The 21,586-nt window shown below is 36.9% G+C and overlaps 1 protein-coding gene across 1 annotated transcript in view; it reads left to right on the top strand.

Annotated features, from left to right (window-relative positions):
* The first annotated feature begins 1,236 nt into the window (after positions 1-1,236).
* The window catches only part of LRRC69 (leucine rich repeat containing 69), an 82,754-nt gene continuing 62,404 nt past the window's right edge, over positions 1,237-21,586 (top strand). The window contains exons 1-2 of the mRNA XM_039240588.1: positions 1,237-1,419; positions 19,428-19,554. Coding sequence (XP_039096519.1) covers positions 1,237-1,419; positions 19,428-19,554 — 310 coding nt within the window. The remainder of the gene's footprint in view (positions 1,420-19,427; positions 19,555-21,586) is intronic.

The following is a 21,586-nucleotide window of genomic DNA, read 5'->3' as shown; positions in this document are numbered from 1 at the left end:
TCAGGTGCATCTAGATGTTAAGTACATCTTAAGAACACTACCAGCATGCCATTATGACAGATAACAGAATTAGCAATTCCTACATCGAATACCCTGTCGGTGATCACATTTCCCCAAATGGCACCACAATATTTTTACTCAAATCAGAATCAAACAAGGTTCACATACTGCATTTAGCTGTTATTTCTCTTGTCTCATTTATTTCGTGACAGTTTTTCCTCCTTTTTTTTTTTTAATACCACTGATTTGTTGGTCAGACCTTGTGTCATTTGCCCTGTAGAATTTCTCATGTTCTAGATTCAGCTCACTGCTTCCCTGAGATGAATTCAAGCTTGTTCTCCCAACCTCATATTTTCTGTAAATGGTAGTTAGATCTGGACATATGATTCGGTTCAGGTTTGATTTTTAAGCAATAATATTTCATAGGTGGTACTGAGTACTTTTTATTGCATCATATCATGAGAATTATAACAGACCGTCTCAATTGTAGTAATGCTAAAATTGATTAGGGATGTATGTTATTAGCCTGATTTCTTACTCATAAGTTCTCACCAACCTCATACCTAATGCTCTCAGCATCCAATTATGATATTTTCTTAGATTTGTTATTTCATTAGGATTTGCAAAAATGGTAATTTTCCTATATCAATTTTTCCTTCCTAGCTTCAATTTTTCCTTGAATAGGAATTTTGTTAACTATTAGGTTACACTAACATGCACTTTGTACTGGAAAAGCAGAATGCTTCATTTTTTTCATTTATCAATTTTCAGACTTATGAATGAGTTGGTTCCCTAGCAATCCCTATGTAATCAACACATTTCTTTTATTTTTAAAATGCCATTATGAACTCTTAGATTTCAATGTATTTTCATGTGTTTTACTCTAGATTATTCTTTATGACCCTCAAATTTTCCATTTTAGACCAATAGGAGTCCCTAGAAATTGGTTTCTGTGTCCTTTTGATGTAATCTCATTAGTCTGATAACATCCATGTCTCTGGCATAAGGTATTGTAGGCTCATCTTGTAAAAAAAACTGCTTTAAATGAAGAATCAGCTGTTTCCTATCTGTGCCATTTACATAGGAAACTATCTGATGCCTCCTGTCTTCAACATGGTACATCTCAGAATGTTTTCGTTTCCATGACACACTAATTCTGTCATTAGAGATTCTAAAGATGCACAATAAAGATCCCTAGTGATTACCTTCTCCTTTTTCTTTTTCTTTTCTAAGGCCATGACTGAAAAGATGTTAGTAAGGGCACTGAGAGGTGGTAAAAACACTAAGATTCTTACTTTAAGTGGGAAGAAGATTACAAAGATGCCCTCAGCATTAGATAAACTGCCTGGCCTCAAGACTCTAAACCTTCAGAATAACCAAATTCCCAAGGTGTGCTCAGAGATAAGCACCTTGACCCAGGTAAGGAATAGCATATCTTTTTGGACTGAGTTTGGAAAACAGGAAGAGAGAAAAGAGGTAGAAGAAAAATAAGGCTTTGATCTCTGGAGACTTTGCTCCAGGGAAACTTACTGTGGAGTATTATTGGAGAGGCATCAAAAAGCTTTCTCCCTTAGGGGATTGCATATGGCAGGGGAGATGCTTCAACTTATTCATGTGCTCTTTGGCCCACATCTGGAATCAGAGGATTAGGTCTCTGCCATACTCATCTTTCTGGAGGCTGTCATCTGGAAAAGGGTTGGGAAACTGGATCTCTTTGTCTACCTTGGGGGCTCCATCTGGAAGTGAGATGCAGCATCCCAGAGGTGCTGTTCACCTTGGGGACTATCCTGAAGCTTTTGCAAATAAGCTTTTTATTGTATATGAAGAGGATTTTGGGTTGTAGGAAAGGGGTTCGTTTTCAATTCCCTAGAGCAGGCTGAACTTTGAAGTGGGAGTATCGTCAGGGAATGGGAAGGAGGAGACCTTCATTTCTTCTGAAGCAGTCTTTACGAGGTTAGTATTTTAAATAAAGAATACCCTTCTTAAAGAGCAACAGTTGACACGAATGAATCCCAGATGCCTGTGTTAAACATTTCTACCCAACAATGTGAAACTTAAGCTGCTAGAAATCTTGAGGTTGGGAGAAAGCAAGGGTTATATTAACTTCCAGTTTTCTTTTTGTTCACTTCTAACCTAATTGCCAAGCACTGAAAGAACCTATAAACAGTAAATTCATTGCAGTTCCTTAGCTCTGAGTTCAGAGTTACAGAAACAAACAAACAGACAAACAAAAAACAAACAATAAAACCCCACCTATTTTCTTATCTTCATCTACCTCATTTCCTTTTAGGTTCATAATATTATTTGAACTTGTAATCTGTGGTCGAGTCTTTGCCAAAAATAGGGTCATACAAACTCCCTCCTTTAACGGTAATTTCCAGAAGTGCATTTTTGGGTTACAGGACGAGGATTTGGACTTTTTTGATAGGAGAGAGGAGTTTCTGTGCAAAAGAATTTAGGATTTGACTGAGCCATGAGCTAATCTTCTCCCTTCACTTGATATTCTTTCCATTAAAGTACCACAGTGCATTGTTTCAAGATTAAAAAAACACAAAAGGCTTCTAATAAAAAGTTACTATCTTCTGTCCCACTCTTCCCCATCTCCAGTTCTGATCCCCATATATAACCAGTTTTCACTCATTGTTTTTCCTTGAATTGTCCATTTTAGATGTTACTGATATTCATTCTTCCAAATACAATATATTTAGTTTCTTCATGGCTATATTTTAAACTTAATATTACTGCACCTTCATTTCTACTTTTCCCAACTACAGTCTCTCTTTATCCCCACTTTGTAGCATGACAATGTTAGCATCTCTAATCCATCTTCAGCTCTCCTTCCCTCTTCTCCACCAAAAATTTTAAATTGGTTACTTAAAAAAACTTTTTTTTAGTTTATTTATTTATTTTGAGAGAGAGAGAGAGCAAGCCGGGTAGGGGCAGAGAGAGAATCCCAAGCAGGCTCTGCACTGTCAGCACAGAGCCCAATGTGGAGCTTGAACTCACAAACCATGACCTGAGCCAAAATCAAGAGTAGGATGTTTAACTGACCTGAGTCATCCAGGTGCCCCTAAACTTGTTACTTTTATAACATGTATAACATTTACAGTATATTCAGTTATAAATGTGGGTAAATATTTATTTTGTCTCTTGGACAATTCTAAAATGTATATCATTAATAATTAAGTATTATTCACACAGAATCAATTAATATATTATGATTATATCTTCTTTCTCATATACCATTTTTGTTCCCTTGGAGTTTCCAATTGCCTTTCTTTCATTCTTGTGTCTTTTGCCTTTGCTGTGGCCTCATTTTATTTCAAACTTGGTTATGTTACATATTCTATCAAATGTGTTTTTCCTTGAGTGACTTCCCTGCAGGAGCCTCCATTCTCCTGCCCCCATCTAAGCTGATCACTACGTAGGTTCTCTGGACACTGTCAATCTAGGGCATCCCTTTGTAGTTCTCCTGAGTTGGATCCACTGTTTCCTGTGGCCCCTTTTTCCCTCTTTCTTGGTTTCCTTTCTTATTTTGTAGAAGTAAGTCTTCAGATGAGGTGCCTGGGTGGCTCAGTTGGTTAATTTAAGCATCTAACTTCAGCTCAGGTCATGATCTCGAGGTTCATTGAGTTTGAGCCCCACATCCAGCTCTGCACTGACAGCACAGAGCGTGGAGTCTGCTTTGGATTCTGTGTCTCCCTCTGTCTCTGCCCCTCCCTTGCTTGCACTCTGTCTCTCAAAAATAAATATTAAAAAAATTAAATAAAAAAAGAAGTAAGTCTTCAGATACGATACTAGTCTGGGTATGTGGTAGTTCAATTTTTTGAACTCTTTGTGTATCTGAAAACATGTACTCTTCCCTCATATTTCATTAACGGTTGTTTAGTTAAAAATTACAGACTATAAAATATATTTCCTCAGGGGAAAAAAAGCCTGGGTCTGATTATCATCAGTTTGTCTTCTTGTGGCTCCCCCAGTACTTACCTCCTTATCCTTCTATTCATGAGAGCCCCTAAAGTTTTGACTTCTATTAACTCACAATTTCCTTAAATAGGGGGCTGACTAAACTCAGTCCTTAGAAACTAGGTTTCTTGTGGTCTCCTTTTTATTTCTTTTTTTTACAGTTTGTTTGTTTATTTATTTAGTTAGTTATTGATCATGACCTGAGCTGAAATCAAGAGTTGGGCGTGTAACGGAGCCACCGAAGCGCTCCTATTGCAGTCTATCTTTAAAGCACTTTACAAGTCAGATTCAGGCTAATGGTATTGTTTAGCTATTCATGAATTAGCAATTTTCCCATATTGAGTATCCACAGTTGTGGAATTTTGAAAAAAATCAATCTCTCCTTTATTTTTTTTAAGTTTTTTTATTTATTTGAGAGAGAGAGAGCACGCACCTGTACAAGCGAGCGAGTTGGGGAGGGGCAGAGAGAGGATCCTAAGTAGGCTTCAAGCTGCCAGCACATGAGCCCAATGTGGGGCTCAAACCCATGAACCCCAAGACTATGACTCCAGCTGAAAGCAAGAGTCAGACTCTCAACTGACTAAGCTACCTAGGCAACCTTCAATCTCCCCTTTATAATGGGAGTTCTAGAAGCAGCTCGAATAAAATGTGCTAGAAACCTTCAAAAGATATCAACTGTTCATACAGTTCAGAAATACTGTGTAGTCATTCCCACAATCTCTAACTGAAAGGACAGATGATAGTTTCTGGAAAGAGAGAGGTAAGAGGGGCCACTGGCCCTGGAGGAGTATTTGGAAGTCCTGGATACCTTAACTGGTTCAGCCACTTACCAGCAAATAAAAGGTGCTTAATCCCCATGGGTCTCAACTTCTGCTCTCATTTACTCAATCCACACAGAAGTATTGAGCACCATCTGTGTGTCAGGTGCTAGGGACTGGTAATTCAGTAATAGGTGAAAATCTCTGCCTTCATGGATCTTCCATTCCAGACAGAAGAGCTGTAAGAAACAAACAAGCAAAACAAACAGGACATGAGGCAGTGATCAGTGCTAAGGAAAAGAGCACTGTAGAGGAGGCAGGCAGGGCGTATTGTGGAGTTCAAGTCCCAATGTTGAGGAATGATCCAAGCCGCAAAGTGTCCTTGTGATCTTTATAACCTGGTGATATGTGTGTCACAGTTGTAAGATAGGATTTTTTTATTCTAACCATTTTCTATAAAATCCCTGAATGTATTTTTCAAAAGTTAGCTTGAACTCTTTCTTGTATTGCTTCAGATCCTACCTTTTACTAGAAATTATTGAAAGTGTCCCCCTACTACATTGGGGGGGGGTCTATACTGAGCTTGCTTTTTGGACTAGCCTTTTTATTTTATCATCATAGGAAGTCCACTTTGCCTCAATGTTCTGATTTTTGGTCATTTTCCACAAAATAAAAAACATGAAAATAGTCTTGATATTTTTTAAGTTCCTGAAACAAAAATAATACTTTTAAATTTCAGCACCCATAAAATGTTATCAAATAGAGTAACAACATCAATCATTTCTTGAGAGCCAGGCACAATGCTAGGAATTCTGTTGCTCTTCAAGGAAGTTACTACCCTCATACTGTTAAATAAAATGTATGGTTTGGTAAGAGGTTAAGTCACTTCCGTTACTCTTCAAGGAAGTTACTACCCTCATACTGTTAAATAAAATGTATGGTTTGGTAAGAGGTTAAGTCACTTGTTGAGGTCACTCAACCAGTGACTACATCTAGAAAATGAGATCTCTTTCAAGGTTGCTTTCAGGTCTACAGTTTCATTATTTTTATACTTAGTGTGAAATTTACCAGGGTGTGGCATTCAATTTGTAGTCCCTAAAGACAAAAACTGGGTTGCCGAAAAATGGCAGGTTTGAATGCTACATGGATTGTCCCCACTTTCCATTTGTTTACATATGCATTCTTTTCACAAATATTTACCATTCATCTTCTTGGGTCTGTGTAGGTTCCAAGGATATAAATGTGAAAAACACATGGACCTTATCTTCTTGTTTGAGGATTAGGTTGAATGTTAACATATGTAAAGCTCAATATCTGGCATATAGGAACTTTTCAATTAAGTTATAGTTGCTGTTATGATTAGTATTACCATTATAGTGTAACTGGCAACAAGGGCAAAGTGGGAGGAGTTTCTTTAGAAAATGTAGATTGTATTTCTTCTCTCTTTGCTTATTTGGCTAGTGAAACTTTGGAAAATTAAATCACTTCTAATGACATGAAAACAAAATAACTTAAAACCTTATAATTCATGGTGAATGCATTTGGTCTGTGACTGATGAAGTCCTGGTATATCAACAGTTTTCAAAGAAGCATTTTATAACTCTTGAGGGCAGTGACCTTGTCTTGTTCCTAGTGCCTGGCACCTAGTAAACCATATAATGTAGACTTGAGCAGAATGGGATGGAAGCCATTTTCAGAGTTCAGCTTAACCAAACACAGTTTTATCATAATTATGGCATCACCTAGGAACAAAGTTCCCTCATAGGTAAATCAGCCATAGTTTTAAAATCCCCAGAGAAACAAATAGCCATCATCTCTAATTATGTGTAAAACTGTTGACATGCACTGTAAGGTCTGATGGTGGTACAGTAATATTCCTTTATGAGGCTCACATGTGTGGCTTCCCAGAACAAAGATACGGTCTACCGGAGTTTTTTATTTGACCATAAACAATTGACAGTAAATAAGGCCAACTCTAAGCAGGGTTGGGTAGTTTGCAGATTTGTTATGTGTTCCTAGTCCCTCTTTTTTCCGTTTTCACTGTCTTCCTTGATGACCTCTAACACAATCAACTTCCTTTCTGCCTCTGACCCTCCTCCCTCGCTTACTTGCTTGCTTGCTTCCATCCACCCTTCCTTTCCATGTTCAGCAAAGAGTTATGTGTGCCTTCCATGGATGAGGCACCATGCTGGATTTGGGCAATATAAAAAGGAACAAAAACATCCACATGTCCTTGTTCTCAGGTTTAGTGGGAAAGGCAATCAAAAATATAGATATAAAATTGCAATTTTGAGAAGTCCCATGAAGGAGAATTATGCTGTGCTATGAGCATGGCTAGTCAGAAAATTAAGAGAAGGTGGTCCTGAGGAGTGCAATGGAGGTAAGATCCGGAGGATGGGTCATGCAAAGGAGCACAGGAGGGATGGCACATGCAAAGACTTCCCTCTCTCCCTCCTTGGGTGTTCTGGGTCTCACTCTCTAAGCCTAGGACAACAGAAGGGAGCTGATGTCATCTGTACTGCTTGTCAGCAGTGCTATCCTTTCTTCTGTTCTTATCCACTGGATATCTCTTATTCCTCCATCAAGTAGTTAATGCCTCTGTTTTCTAAGCCTGGTTTTTCCATCAAACAGAGATTGATTTTCCTGCTTTACTTCATCTGTCCAGGTACAGAGGCATGTGGGGAGTTTCTTCTCCCCAAGCTACTTTACTCTAATCCTTTGTATCTGCTTTGTTACCCAAGCCTGTGTTAAGCCTCTTGCACCCTTTCTGGAACTTCAGCTTCCTCTGCTAGAGGCAGTCAGCCTCTAGAAGAGACTCAGCCTCTTCTGTCACTTGCTGGCTGGGTGAGGTGAATCAACTCACATTATCTCCATGCCCAACTTGTCTCATCTCTAAATCACACTTTATTATTCTTAGCGCCTAAGGTTGCTATTAATATTACCTTGTATAGAATGCTTTCATACTGTTTACTTAAAAAATTTTAGCTCTTACCCTAAAGGTACCTAAATAAAAGGTATTAACATTACCTTGTACAGAATGCCGTACCATACTGGTTACTTAGAAAATTTTAGCTCCTGCCCTCACTCAGATACCCTAATGCTCTGTTCTTCCAAACACTTCAGGTTTTATGTTTTTAATTGGATGTCAATTTTGTGTTGTAATTCTCCTTTTCTGATAATTTGAAACTCGTGTCTATTCTGTATTCTTTCCTTAAGAAGCTTCTGACAGGATGCTAACAGGTAATGCTTTGTTAATGATTTTACTATGAAGGCTAATCAGAGAGTCCTTCTTATATTGAGTGAGTAAGCCTTGCCAATTCCATGACACTGGATTTAAACTTGGGGCACTCTATGGGGATAGTGCTTAAAGGTTGCAGGGATTTCTAGAGATTAGATGCCATGTTGGACCTTAGAACCTTTGCCTCTCTTTCCAATGAAATTACAATTGTTTTGAGAAATATGACTTTGTGTATTAAGAAGTTTCTGTGAAATTAAATAATAGTTTTGAAATCTGTAAACTTACTCAAATAAACAAATTCTTTCTGGAATAGGTGGACTTAGAAGAAACATTTGGCAATTGTATTGAACTGTGGTTTTAAAAATGCCATAGATCCTTTTAAAAAAAAGGCATTTATAAGAATTAGCAGGATGAGCCATGATGCCACCCTCCCTGATAGGCCTTGGCCATACACATTATTAACAAATGTAAAAATTCTGTTAGTCTTCTCTCATTAATTTGATTAAGTTACTTTTATTAAAGAGTTTATAAAACTTGACATTATATCATATACTACTTAGATATAGTGAATGGGAATATTCACTATTATACTAATAATACTAATAATATGTGACTAATAGTCATATAATAATAATACGTGACTAATAGTCACATACCAGAGCAAACATATACATATACATGTTATAGGTAAGTTGATCTAACAGCTTATTCCAAGATGGTATCATCAAGCATGATTTAGTTCAAAAAGATGTCCAGATTAAAAAAAACTGTTTTTTCACACTTCTATTTTTTAAATTTTATTAAAAAATTTTTTTAATGTTTTATTTATTTTTGAGAGAGAGAGAGAGATAGAGAGAGAGACAGCATGAGCAGGGGAGGGTCAGAGACAGAGGGAGACACAGAATCCGAAGACAGGCTCCAGGCTCTGAGTTGTCAGCACAGAGCCCGAGGTGGAGCTCAAACACATGAACTGCGAGATCATGACCTGAGCTGAAAGCCAGACGCTCAACCAAATGAGCCACCCAGGCATCCCTTTTTTATACATTTAAAAATGTTTTTATTGGGGCGCCCGGGTGGCTTAGTCGGTTAAGCGTCCGACTTTCGCTCAGGTCATGATCTCGCGGTTCGTGGGTTCGAGCCCCGCGTCGGGCTCTGTGCTGACTGCCAGCTCAGAGCCTGGAGCCTGTTTCAGAGTCTGTCACTCCCTCTCTCTCTGACCCTCCCCTGCTCATGCTGTCTCTCTCTCTCTCTCTCCTCGAAATAAATAAATAAAACATTTAAAAAAAAAAATAAAAATAAAAATGTTTTTATTTAAGTTAGTCATAGATATTATTTTAAAAATCAAATAAACAATTGAAAGACACAATAAATAGCAAGAAGTTTACCAGTGGTAATTAATAGCTCCAAGCACAGTATATTTAATGTTAGGAGAAGTTTCCTGGTGCAAATTCTAGGCATACATATGATAGGTCTTATATCATAAGAAATGAGTATATGAATTAGTATGAATAGGCAGATGGCTAGAATGCAACCCTTTAGAAGGAAGAAAATCAAGATGGGAAGACGAGCTGATTGAGCTCAACAGATACTTGATTTTGGTAGATGTAGAGCCATATGAATACTCCACCCACAGTGTGAACCATTAGCTTGAAGAAATGATCTAAGCAAGCAACATTCAACTAATGTTTATTGAGCAGCTATTCTATTCTAGACACTATCACATAGAGACCCTGTTATTGCAAAATTTTCAACTTAATAGTAAAGGTAAGATATATACAAGAATCACTACAAAATAAAGGAGAAGATCATAATTGATCATAGAAAGCACTTACCGCTTGGGGCCCTTGGGTGGCTCAGTTGGTTAAGTGTCTGACATCAGCTCAGGTCATGATCTCATGGCTCATGAGTTTGACAGCTCAGAGGCTGGAGCCTGCTTCAGAGCCTGTGTCTCTGTCTTTCTCTGCCCCTCTCCTGCTCTGTCTCTGTCTCTCTTAAAAATAAATAAACATAAAAAAAAAAAAGAAAGCAAGCACACAGTGCTATGCATCTACAAAAGGAAGGTAGCTTTCTGGGGAAGGTGGTATATACCAAGGGAAGGAGTAAGTACAGAACCTATTGTAATAATAATTGGAGAACTAAGGTACAGTGATAGTTTAATGGGAACAGAATCCTAAAGCACATGATCACTAGAAACAATAAAAAAATTTTTCCCCATCAAAATTAACAATTTAACAGAAAGTCATTATTCTGTAGCCAACATTTTTCTCTTCCCTGAAAATGTCATTGAAAAGTGGTGGTGAGAGAAGAGAGTGGTGTCTACCAGAGGCTAGGGGCTGGGGATACATTGTTGAAAGGTATAAACTAGGAAGTAGTAGATAAGTAAGTCATGGAGAGTTAGTGCACAGCATAGTGATTATAGTCAATAATAATTGTGTTATAAACTATAAAGTTGCTAGGAGACTAGATCTTAACTGTTCCTAGCACAAGAAAAGAAAGATGATAATTATGTGACATGATAGAGGTATCAGATAAAGTGATGGTGGTAATCATATTGCAATATGTATATGTATCAAATCAACAAGTTGTACACCTTAAACTTGTAAAATGTTATATGTCAATTCTATTTCAATTTTAAAAAGTGGCTCTGAATTTAGAAAACTTTGAAAAAATGAGATACAAATCATTAAGAAAACAGGTTTAAAATTTGAAAGCTGAATGGAAGTGCCAACATATATAGATGAAGCACCTACTGAATTTCCAGCACAGGCCTGTCCAACATTTTGTACCATGGTCTTCTTCTGGATCTAGAAGACTATATTGAGCATTTCATAATATCTGCTATTTTCCAGGCACTTTTTTATATTGTCTCCAATCCTTAAAACAGCCCTGAAAAGTAGACACTTGTATTGCCATATTTTTAAAGTAATCTGTACATCCAATGTGGGGTTTGAACTTGCAACCCCAAGATCAAGACTCGTATGCTCTACCGACTGAGCAAGCCAGATACCCTATCCCCATTTAGAAAGAAAGAAGGAAAGAAAAGAAAGAAAGAAAGAAAGAAAGAAAGAAAGAAAGAAAGAAAGAAAGAAAGAAAGGGAGAGAGAAAAAAGAGAGAGAGAAAATAAAGATAGAAAGAGAAAGAAAGACAGAAAAAAAGAAAGAGAAAGAAGGAAAGAGAAAGAAAGAAAGAAAGAAGAGAGAGAAAAAAGAGAGAGAAAAGAAAAAAAGATAGGAAGAGAAAGGAAGGAAGGAAGGAAGGAAGGAAGGAAGGAAGGAAGGAAGGAAGGAAGGAAGGAAGGAAGGAAGAAACAGAGACATGGGCATTTGACTTGCCTGAAATCACATATCTAGTACATTGCATAGCAGATGGTCTCCAAATCCTACTGCGTTGCCTAATATACAATACTGACTAAAGAATGTGAGCACCAACAGAATAAGAATATTTAAAATGAGAATTTCACATACTGCATACAAGACAACTCCATTGTATGTGTGTGTGAATCAATGTATACATTATGTACATGTGCATATATATGATCATTCTGAACAATACTAAATTTGTTTTAAAAATACTCAGCACCTTACACCATACAGTGTAGTGCAGAAGTTAGGAATATAGGCCATAGAGTGAATCTACATTATTTCAGCATAAATCATGCCTGGATGTGAGATACCTGTTCTGTAAAATCAAGGGTATTATGAAGTCTACATGAGGAATGTACGAGGCTGCCTGGCACAGTGTTCCACACATATTAAATTCTATTTAAATGTTAGTCATTAGTATTGTCATTAATAAGTTAATCAGTACTTTTTCTTCTCAACTTTCTTGGCCTCATCTCTCCTATTTATGCAAACATTGCTACACATTAAACCTGGATTCTATAATCTAGTGACACTGGATTAGTGACACTGAGATGCTTACCTCACATCCAAGATGTAAGAGGAAACATATCCATCTATTTTAAGATGGGCCACAGACAGGCTGTAACTCAGAGGTATGAGTATGCCTATGCAATCAAATAAATCAAATCAAATATAGGAAAAGACAGACACTATTTCAGGCAAGTACACCAAGATTTAGAAGAGGCTGCAGAGAGATTGAAAACATCTAGGACATATTGGGTAGGGTAATTCTTCATGGACTGCCATGGCAGCTGTTTGTATATAATCTAGTAGGATTATATACATATTCCATTATATTCCATTATATACACATTCCATTCTTTACATTCTTTGGCTATGTAATGCTATAGGCATGAAGTAATGATTATAGTTTTAGGGTGGTTTCAATGAGATACAGCTGAAAAAGACGCATCTAAAAGGAATTTTGAGAATAGGAATGGTAACTGACTGAATTTGGGTGTAGAGAGAGAAAGAAGTTCTAGGTGATTCCAAAGTTTGGTCACAGTAGGATTACAAGAATGGCGGGTACATTAATCAAAATGGGGATGGGATAAACAGATCTAGCATGCCCACTGACACTGTCCAGTTTCAGACTCTGAATTTAGAAAGTGACAACATTACATTCACATGAGATGTCTTTTGAGCCAAAACCAACAAGATGCAATTTTTACAGGGATAATTATAAATTCCTACATTTAAGAAAAGAATTCACTTGCACAAATCCCGGATGTGGGTTATCTCCTTCACAATTTTTCTTTTTGGCAGTGGGTTTTTGATGGGCACGCACAAAATTATTATGCAGCAACAATGTGCCCTGCTGCTGGAAGGGCGTATGCTGTGTTGAGCTGCATTAATAGAAGTGCAGTCATCTGCCCGAGGCAGATTCTGTGATCTCACCAGCAGCTTTGCTATGAGATTACATTTTCTTTCTCATCCTAGGCACTGTGTTTCCAGAGAGGGGTACTTACACAAATTAGACAGTGAGCTGGACAGTGAGGGGAAATTAAGTCTTGGAAATTAAGTCCTGAGGGAAATGGTTACGGAAGAATGGAACAAATTCAGGGGGAATATGATGGCAATCTTCAAATATTTGAAAGATTAGTATGTGGGAGAGAGGAGAGAAAACAAAGCTATTTTTTATGTTTGCCATGGGAAGAATTAGATAGAATTTACAGACAGTCTGACAAACAAAAAAAGTATAATAAGTAAATAACACTTTGTAACAAATATGAGAACTGCTGAGTGTGCTGCATGTACTGAGTGTGTGCATGAGGAAGGTATATAGTTGCCTACTTGCATTTTATATGCTGCACTAGGTGACTTAAAAAAGTTCTTCCTGGTTATAAGTTTTTCTAATTCCCTGGCCATAGGTCCACAGGAAACCATTTCATAGCAATGGTGTCTGAATTTTAATCTATGGCCATATGCTAGCTTCCAAAGGACATGAGCATTATACTCTGAACATACCAACAGAAACTTCATTATAGATAATTATTGAAGTAACTGAAGTTTCAAACTTATCTGGTAACTATCTCTTATATAACTAAGTCCTCCCTCAGGAACTACCCATAACAGAGAAACACTGCATGTGCTCTTTCTGGATGCCTGGCTTTGTTTTGTTTTGTTTTTAAGTTTATTTATTTATTTTGAGAGCAAGAGAGCACAAGTGGGGAAGGAGCAGAGAGAAAGAGGGGGACAGAGGATCCAAAGAAGGCTCTGTGCTGACAGCAGAGAGCCTGATGTGGGGCTCAAACTCATGAGCCATGCAATCATGATCTGAGCCAAAGTCGGATGCTCAACTGACTGAGCCACCAAGATGATGCCTGGTATTTTTGAAACCCTTTGTGATAGAGCACCATTTGGAACAACCTTGTCAGGGTATCTCAAATACCTCACCTCAAACAATTATCAAGACATCCCAATTAGCTTAGCTCAAACATCACCTCAGGGAAGTCTTCTCTAATGACCTGCTCTGGACTTGAGTACTTTCCAACCGATTATCTTGTTTTCTTTTTTTTATATGAAGCCCTTGAAACTAACAGAAATTACTTGTTTACTTATTTGTTGTCTGTCCCACGTCCCAACATATAAGCACTATGGGAGAGAGACCGTGGGTGTCCTTGTCACTCTAGTACTCAGAATACCATGCACAAAATGGACACATAATATATATGATTGAATTAACAGACCATTTAGGTTGGGTCCTGAGGTGTTTGTCACAGGTAATTCAGTCCTGCTACAGTTTCTCTGGAACTTCTGTATAAATTATGTAATCTAGGCTGAACTTCTGACATATTTGTTCTGGTGACAGAATATAACCCCTTTCTTTAAGATACCTTTATGAATTCATAGGTCATAACTGAATCTTCCTTTAGTTACTCTATTCTATCAAGAATAAGTCCATTTACTCTATCTTAGTGTTAACACTGGAATCCTTTAAATCTTGAGGTTTTCACTTGAACCCTCTTCATTTTCTACATGTCCTAGTCTTGGTGTGGAGCTCAGAATTTCACATGGTAGCCTTTTCTAGCCAAAGGGCCATGTATTTAATGTGTCATCCAAAGCAGGTGACTTTTCCTGGGTCATCTACCCACTTTATACCATCTTTGGAGCTGTTCACTCAGAAAACCAGCTGTGAATTTCATGGCCACCCTACCAAATTTGCTTAGATGGCTCTTCAAAATTACATTCCCCCAAACCTCGTTGCATCTCTTCCTCCAAGCAGATGGTTTTGTTTCATATTTCATTCAAAAAATAGATACTGTCCATCAACTCCCTCATATTTTATCCTCAAATCCATCCATGGCCCTGATCTGCATGTACCTCCTCCACCTTCCTGCATACAGCCTCAGTGTCTCTACTCTTATGCAGGACCAGCACCCATTTGTACTCTGGATCATGTCCCTTCTCATTGTCTAAAGGATTTTTTTTTTTTTTTTAAAGTAGGCTCCACACCCAATATGGGGCTTGAACTCACCATACTGAGATCAAGAATCTTATGCTCTACCAAGTGAGCCAGCCAGGTGCCCTTCACTTTCTAAAGGATTTGGATTCTGCACTGATACCTCTCTTTTTATCATTAGTTTCTCATTCTCTGCAGAAATATTTCCATCAGCACATCAATAAGCTATACTATCTTTTATTTTTGAAGAAACAAACCCTCCAGGTCCCTGCTAATTTTCTAAGATCCCTTCATAGGGAAAGTTCTTAAAAGAATTGTCTGCTACCCATTATCTTCACTTTTTCACATTTTCTCCACAGCCCAGCTCAATCAGTGTTTCTTCCCCTACACTTCACCCCTACAGCAAAGGTCACTAACGATTTTCATGTTGCTAAATCCTGTGGTTATTTCTATGCTTTTATTTTACTTAGCTTTCCCTTGGGATTTGACCTGTATCTTCTTTTTTAAAATCGCTTTCTTTTCTTTTTCTCTCACCTTGGCTTCCGTGATGCTATGTATCTTGGAGAACCTGTCATAGATTTTTGTAATTTATTAAGGCTGTGCTCTCAGAATAAACCTGTAAAAGTGTGGGGAAGCAGAACGGAACGGGGAAAGAATTAAGGTTAAGATGTTATTTCAGGAGAAATTTATCCTCAGCCTTATCCCATCAGAGCTCTGGAACATGCCTTGCACCAGAGGCAAAGGGACTGGCTGTTACATCCCTGCATCCATTATGGGATGTAGGCCACCCTGGGAGGATGGAGTAGTGACATAACCTTCCAGGCATTTCCAGGTAAATTGTCTCCTAGCAGCCAAGGGAAATTGCTCACAGAAGGATGCGGGAGAAAGTCCTCCACAGGAAAAGCCCGGTTCCTGACGACTGAACCCTGTCTCAATAAAGCAGATCTGTTCTACCAGGTGCTGTAGGTGTCCCACCCTCCCCTCCCTGTCTACCTAACTGGCCATTCCTTCTCCTCTTCTGCTAGGCTCAATCTTCTCCGCATACTCTCACCCTCAGTGATCTCTTATAATCCCACATGATAACTTCTGCCTGATAAAAGCTCAAATTTTACCCTCTGTTCTTGACCATTGCAGAGAATTCTAGACTTGCATTTTTAACTGTCTACCTTTCTCCAGAAAGAAATGCAGCCCTGTCAACCCTTTGTTTTTAGGTCAGTGAAACCCATTTCATTTCATCTGATAATAAATTTGTCTTATTTTAAGTCACTAAGTTTGTGGTAATTAGTTATAGTCCAGTAGGAAACTAATATAGTCATTCTGGATTAAATCTTTCCATTAGATTGGCTTCATGAATATATTTTAACTTCATCTTTACAAAAGAATGAGGCCTTCAAGATGGTACATGATGGTCATTCTCAGTGGAAAGCAGGTATAAAGGGAAAACTTTTTCAATGAATTCTAAGAACATGGAATTTCATTGTAAATATACTATGTCTGCTTTATATTTAAATCATTAACATACATCCACATCAAATACCAGATGATATTTAAATATAAACCATAATTTGCCTAAAATTCCTTATTTTTCTTGTCTTATGTAAAAGTCATTAATTTGTCAAGACTCCCATGATTCTGGGGCACCTGGCTGGCTCAGTTGATAGAGAATGTGGCTCTTGATCTCAGTATCATGAGTTCAAGCCCCACCTTGGGTGTAGAGCTTACTTAAAAAAAAAAAAGACTCCTGTGATTCCTTTTTTATACCCGAAGGAATACCTTTTATACCTTTTTATATTAAAACTCTGAAGTTTGGAGTTGGTAATGAAATATGAATGGTAAATTCTGTTTGGGAGTGAAAGAAAAAAATTCTTTTTATATCTTGGAAGATACAATTAGATTTCAAATCAATTATACTTTTTTAGAAACCAATCCTGTATCAGTCATATATTGGATTGGAAGATCAAGGAGTATATTTCTTTCTTATGTGTTGGGGTCTTCCTACATCTGACCAGTCATTATGATAGGAGGACCTCAGATCCTGGGTTATATTTCTGATTTTAAGAAATGAGCTCCTTTGCCAAGTTTTTTCTTCTTTAATTCAAGTATAATCAACAGACAATGCTATATTAGTTTCAGGTATACAACATAATGATTCAGGTTCTATATATTTTTCAGTACTCATCAAGATAAGTTTACAAGATAAATGTGTGTGTGTGTGTGTGTGTGTGTGTGTTGGGGGGGATGAAATAGATAAAGGGGATTAAGAGTACACTTATCTTGATAAATCCTTTGCCAACTTTTTAAAGGTTTTGAGTCTGTGGGTCGCAATATTAAGATACTCTTTGAGATGCTCAAGTGAATTACGAAGGAATCATTAACTGTGTTTTTAAATGCCTTTGGAAAGGTTTGTATTACAATTTTAATGAAGTTCAGTGGTTTAATTAAAAATTAAATTGTGTTTTAATTAACATAAGATGTTTGAACACGAAGCTCAAATAAACTTCAGTTATAAAGCTCATTTTAGGTACACGTAAAACAATTGTTTAAGATTATGCTGACATTTTCTTAGGTTACATGAATCTCAACAAAGCTTTTTAAAATACGTATAAAAATAATTTTAATGTTGAAATTGTAAGGTATCACATATAAGAAATCGTCAGACATAAATTTTTTTTTATATATTTTTATTTATTTCTAGGAGAGAGAGAGAGAGACAGCGTGAGCAGGGGAGGGTCAGAGAGAGAGGGAGACACAGACTCTGAAATAGGCTCCAGTCTCTGAGCTGGCAGTCAGCACAGAGCCCGACGCGGGGCTTGAACCCACGAAGCGCGAGATCATGACCTATGCGAAAGTCGGACGCTTAACTGACTAAGCCACCCAGGCGCCCCAGACATAAATTTTGAATAGAAAGACTTTTATATAGAATAACTAAGAACAATGATGCTATTTTTAATAGTGGTCACTGTAGTTGCCCTTTCCCTGATTTGAATTACTATATTATTTTCAGCACATTCTTCCTACTTGAAAACATGCAGTTTTCTTGTACCTTATCATTTTAATTTTTCATGGAATATACCTAACAAGATTTTTTTAAATTTAATTTTTTCCAAGTATTTAAATTTCAGCTAGTTAACATACAGTGTAATATTAATTACATGTGTAGAATTTAGTGATTAATCACTTGCATACAACATCCAGTGCTCATCAAAAGCAAGCTCCTCCAGTCATCACCCATTTAACCCATCCCCCTTCTTACCTCCCTCCAGCAAATCACAATTTGTTCTCTATAACTAAGAGTCTCCTTTATATTTACTTTTTTCCCCAGTATGTTCACCTGTTTTGTTTCTTAAATCCTACATGAGTGAAATCATACGTATTTGCCTTTTTTCTGATTTATTTTGCTTAGCATAATATTCTCTAGCTCCATCCACATTGTTGCAAATGGCATGATTTCATCCTTTTTGATGGCTGAGTGATATTCCAGTGTGTGTGTGTGTGTGTGTGTGTGTGTACACATACATACATATATGTATATATGTATATATATACCATGTCTTCTTTATCCATTCATCAGTTGATGGACATTTGGGCTCTTTCCATAATTGGCTATTATTGATAGTGCTACTATAAACATTGGGGTCCATCCCTTTGAATCAATTGCTGGTCTTAGTGTAGTCCTATATTTAACTTTTTTGAAGAACCTTCATACTGTTTTCCAGAGTGGCTGCACTAGTTTGCATTCCCACCAACAGTGCAGATTCTCCTCTCCCTGCATCCTCACCAACATCTGTTGTTTCCTGTGTCGCTAATTTTAGCCATTCTGACAGGTATGAGGTGATATCTCATTGTAGTTTTGATTCATATTTCCCTGAGGATGACTGATATTGAGCATCTTTTCATGTGTCCATTAGCCATCTGAATGTCTTCTTTGGAAAAAAGTCTATTCATGTCTTCTGCCCATTTTTTAACTGGATTATTTGTTTTTTAAGTGCTGAATTTTGTAAGTCCTTTATATATTTTGGATACTGATCCTTTATCTGATACATCATTTGCAAATATCTTCTCCCATTCTGAAAGTTGCCTTTTAGTTTTGCTGATTGTTTCCTATGCTGTGCAGAAGCTTTTTATTTTGATGAAGTCCCAATAGTTTATTTTTGCTTTTATTTCCCTTGCCTCTGGAACATGTCTAATAAGAAGTTGCTGAGGTCGAAGATTTGTGTTCTCTTCTAGGATTTTGATTGTTTCCTGTCTCACATGTAGGTCTTTTGTCCATTTTGAATTTATTTTTGTTTATGGGATAAGAAAGTGGTCCAGTTTGGGGGGTTTTTTTTGGCATGTTGCTGCCCAGTTTTCCCAGCACCATTTGTTGAAAAGACTGTCTTTTTTCCATTGGACATTCTTTCCCGCTTTGTTGAAGATTAGTTGACCTTATAGTTGTGGGTCGATTTCTGGGTTTTATATTCTGTTCCATTGATATATGTGTCTGTTTTTGTGTCAGTACCATATTGCGTTGATCACTACAGATTTGCAGTATATCTTGAAGTCAGGAATTGTGGATGCTCCCCATCTTTGCTTTTCTTTTTCAAGACTGCTTTGACTATTCAGGGTCTTTTGTTTGAAGGTGAATAATGCATGAGTTCATTAAATTTATGTATGTTTACAGCTGACAGTACTAAATCTGGGAAATAATCTTTTAGAAGAAATTCCAGAAGAGATGAAATATCTTACATCCCTGAAGAAGCTTCATTTATTTGGAAATAAAATTTGTAAATTTGCATCTGGAGCATGTGGTAAGTAAGTCATAGAAGAGCAAAATTATAGGGTCAAACTTAATATCCTTATATTGAACAAGTGCAAAAGTAAAAAAGAAATTTTACCTTTTAATAATTTTTTGTTGAAGATATTTACATACTGCTCTTGAATTTAACTTATTTTCTTAGATCCACCTTAAAGAATATATAATACAATAGTTGAAAAAAAATCCCCAGAATCTTCCATTTTCAGAATCAGTGTATATTTTGACCCTTGAATCTGGGTGCCCTTTATTTGCACCTAAGAGGAGACTAGTTGAAAATCAAATCAAGAAAAGCTTTCCTTATGTTTTACACTTTTTATTCAGTCTCAATATTAAACTACAGACTTTGATTAAGATGTCAAGATTAAAATCAATTTGAGGAGGACTTTAAAGAAAAAATATGAGATCCAATAACTGGCTTTTTTTTTTTGGTGTTTCCTTTCAACCTATAACTTCACTCAATAGGACACTCTTCTTATTAAACACAGGTAGGGTAGGCTTAAGGACAAAACATATTAACAGAGATCTAGGTGATTTTTATAGCTTCATATACTCAAATACATTCTAAGGCTTTGACCTTACTAATAAAACTAAAGCTATGTTATGAAATTTATAAGGTTCTGTGTACTTTTGAGACATGGGTGCTATATATAATCACTGTCATCATTAAGCAGCATTTATTAAGGATATCATTGGATGGGGTGCTAAATTAGGGGTATATATGGCAAACAGCACAAATAGACTCTGGTACCATCTCTTTACTTTAAAATCTTAAATCATGTATCTTGGAGAAATACTTTTTTTTTTTTTTAAATAAGAACAGTAACAAACACTTATTAATGTTTCTGCACATTATATATGCAAAGCCATAGATTCAAGGTTCAATTACAGTCTACTTAGGAAGAAAACAGTTTACATAAGAAAAAATTAAGAGCATAAAAACAAGTAAAGAATTTTATAAACTATTTTATAAACTATACTTTGGGGGACAAATGTAGGTAAAACCTGATACATATAAATAATATTAAGCAACCTAATTAATGCTAATTTAGGTTTTTTTTAACAAAAAGTTTTATCTTATGTGCCCATAAACTTGAGGTTCATAAAATATATGTAATCTGTATACAGTTGTTTCTGTATTTCTTGGTGTTGAACTTTGAAAATCCCATGTGAGTGGCATAAATTATGTTCTATGGCATGTTCTTATTATCCAAGGGTGGAAGTAGTTTGGTGTCAGGGAGTTGAGCGTTATCTGGCATGTACTACATGACCCTGTCCCCGCCAACTAGACCAGGGGGCTGGGTCATGGCTAGACTTGTGTCCCAAAGTGAGCCAGTATTGGGGCGCCTGGGTGGCTTAGTCGGTTAAGCGTCCGACTTTCGCTTAGGTCATGATCTCGCGGTTCGTGGGTTCGAGCCCCGCGTCGGGCTCTGTGCTGACAGCCAGCTCAGAGCCTGGAGCCTGTTTCAGTCTGTGACTCCCTCTCTCTCTGACCCTCCCCTGCTCACGCTGTCTCTCTCTCTCTCTCCTAGAAATAAATAAAAATATTAAAAAAAAAAAACAAAAAAAAAACAAAAAGCAAAGTGAGCCAGTATTAGTTTCTTTCTTGGAAATTATGATAGAATCTAAAACAGTTTAATCGGTCTGAGCTCACCATATGAACTATGACAGAGGTTGCAATAGGTGGCCTGTGGGCTAAAACTGGTTCACAAATAAGTTGGTTCTGTTCTGACTGCATTTTAAAAAATTTGAATTATCGCTTCTCGGCCTTTTGGCTAAGATCAAGTGTAAAAAATTTGAATTAGGGGACCAAAGCTTGCAAATCTGGAGTCTGTAAAAAAAAAAAATATATATATATATATATATATATGCACACACAAATGTATATTTATTTATAAATATATAAAAATAAGTGCATATATTTTTATATTTACTTATATACTTATACGTATGTATATATATGTGTGTATATACACATATATATATTTGGTTTTCTGGCTCTTTTTTGTCTGTTCATTTTAAGAAAG

The sequence above is a fragment of the Hyaena hyaena genome, unplaced genomic scaffold, assembly GCF_003009895.1.
Source record: "Hyaena hyaena isolate Hyena2069 unplaced genomic scaffold, ASM300989v1 scaffold_177, whole genome shotgun sequence".
In the NCBI taxonomy this organism is placed as follows: domain Eukaryota; kingdom Metazoa; phylum Chordata; class Mammalia; order Carnivora; family Hyaenidae; genus Hyaena; species Hyaena hyaena.
Note: the sequence above shows the minus strand (reverse complement) of the source record. Positions and strands in the feature narration are given on the sequence as shown.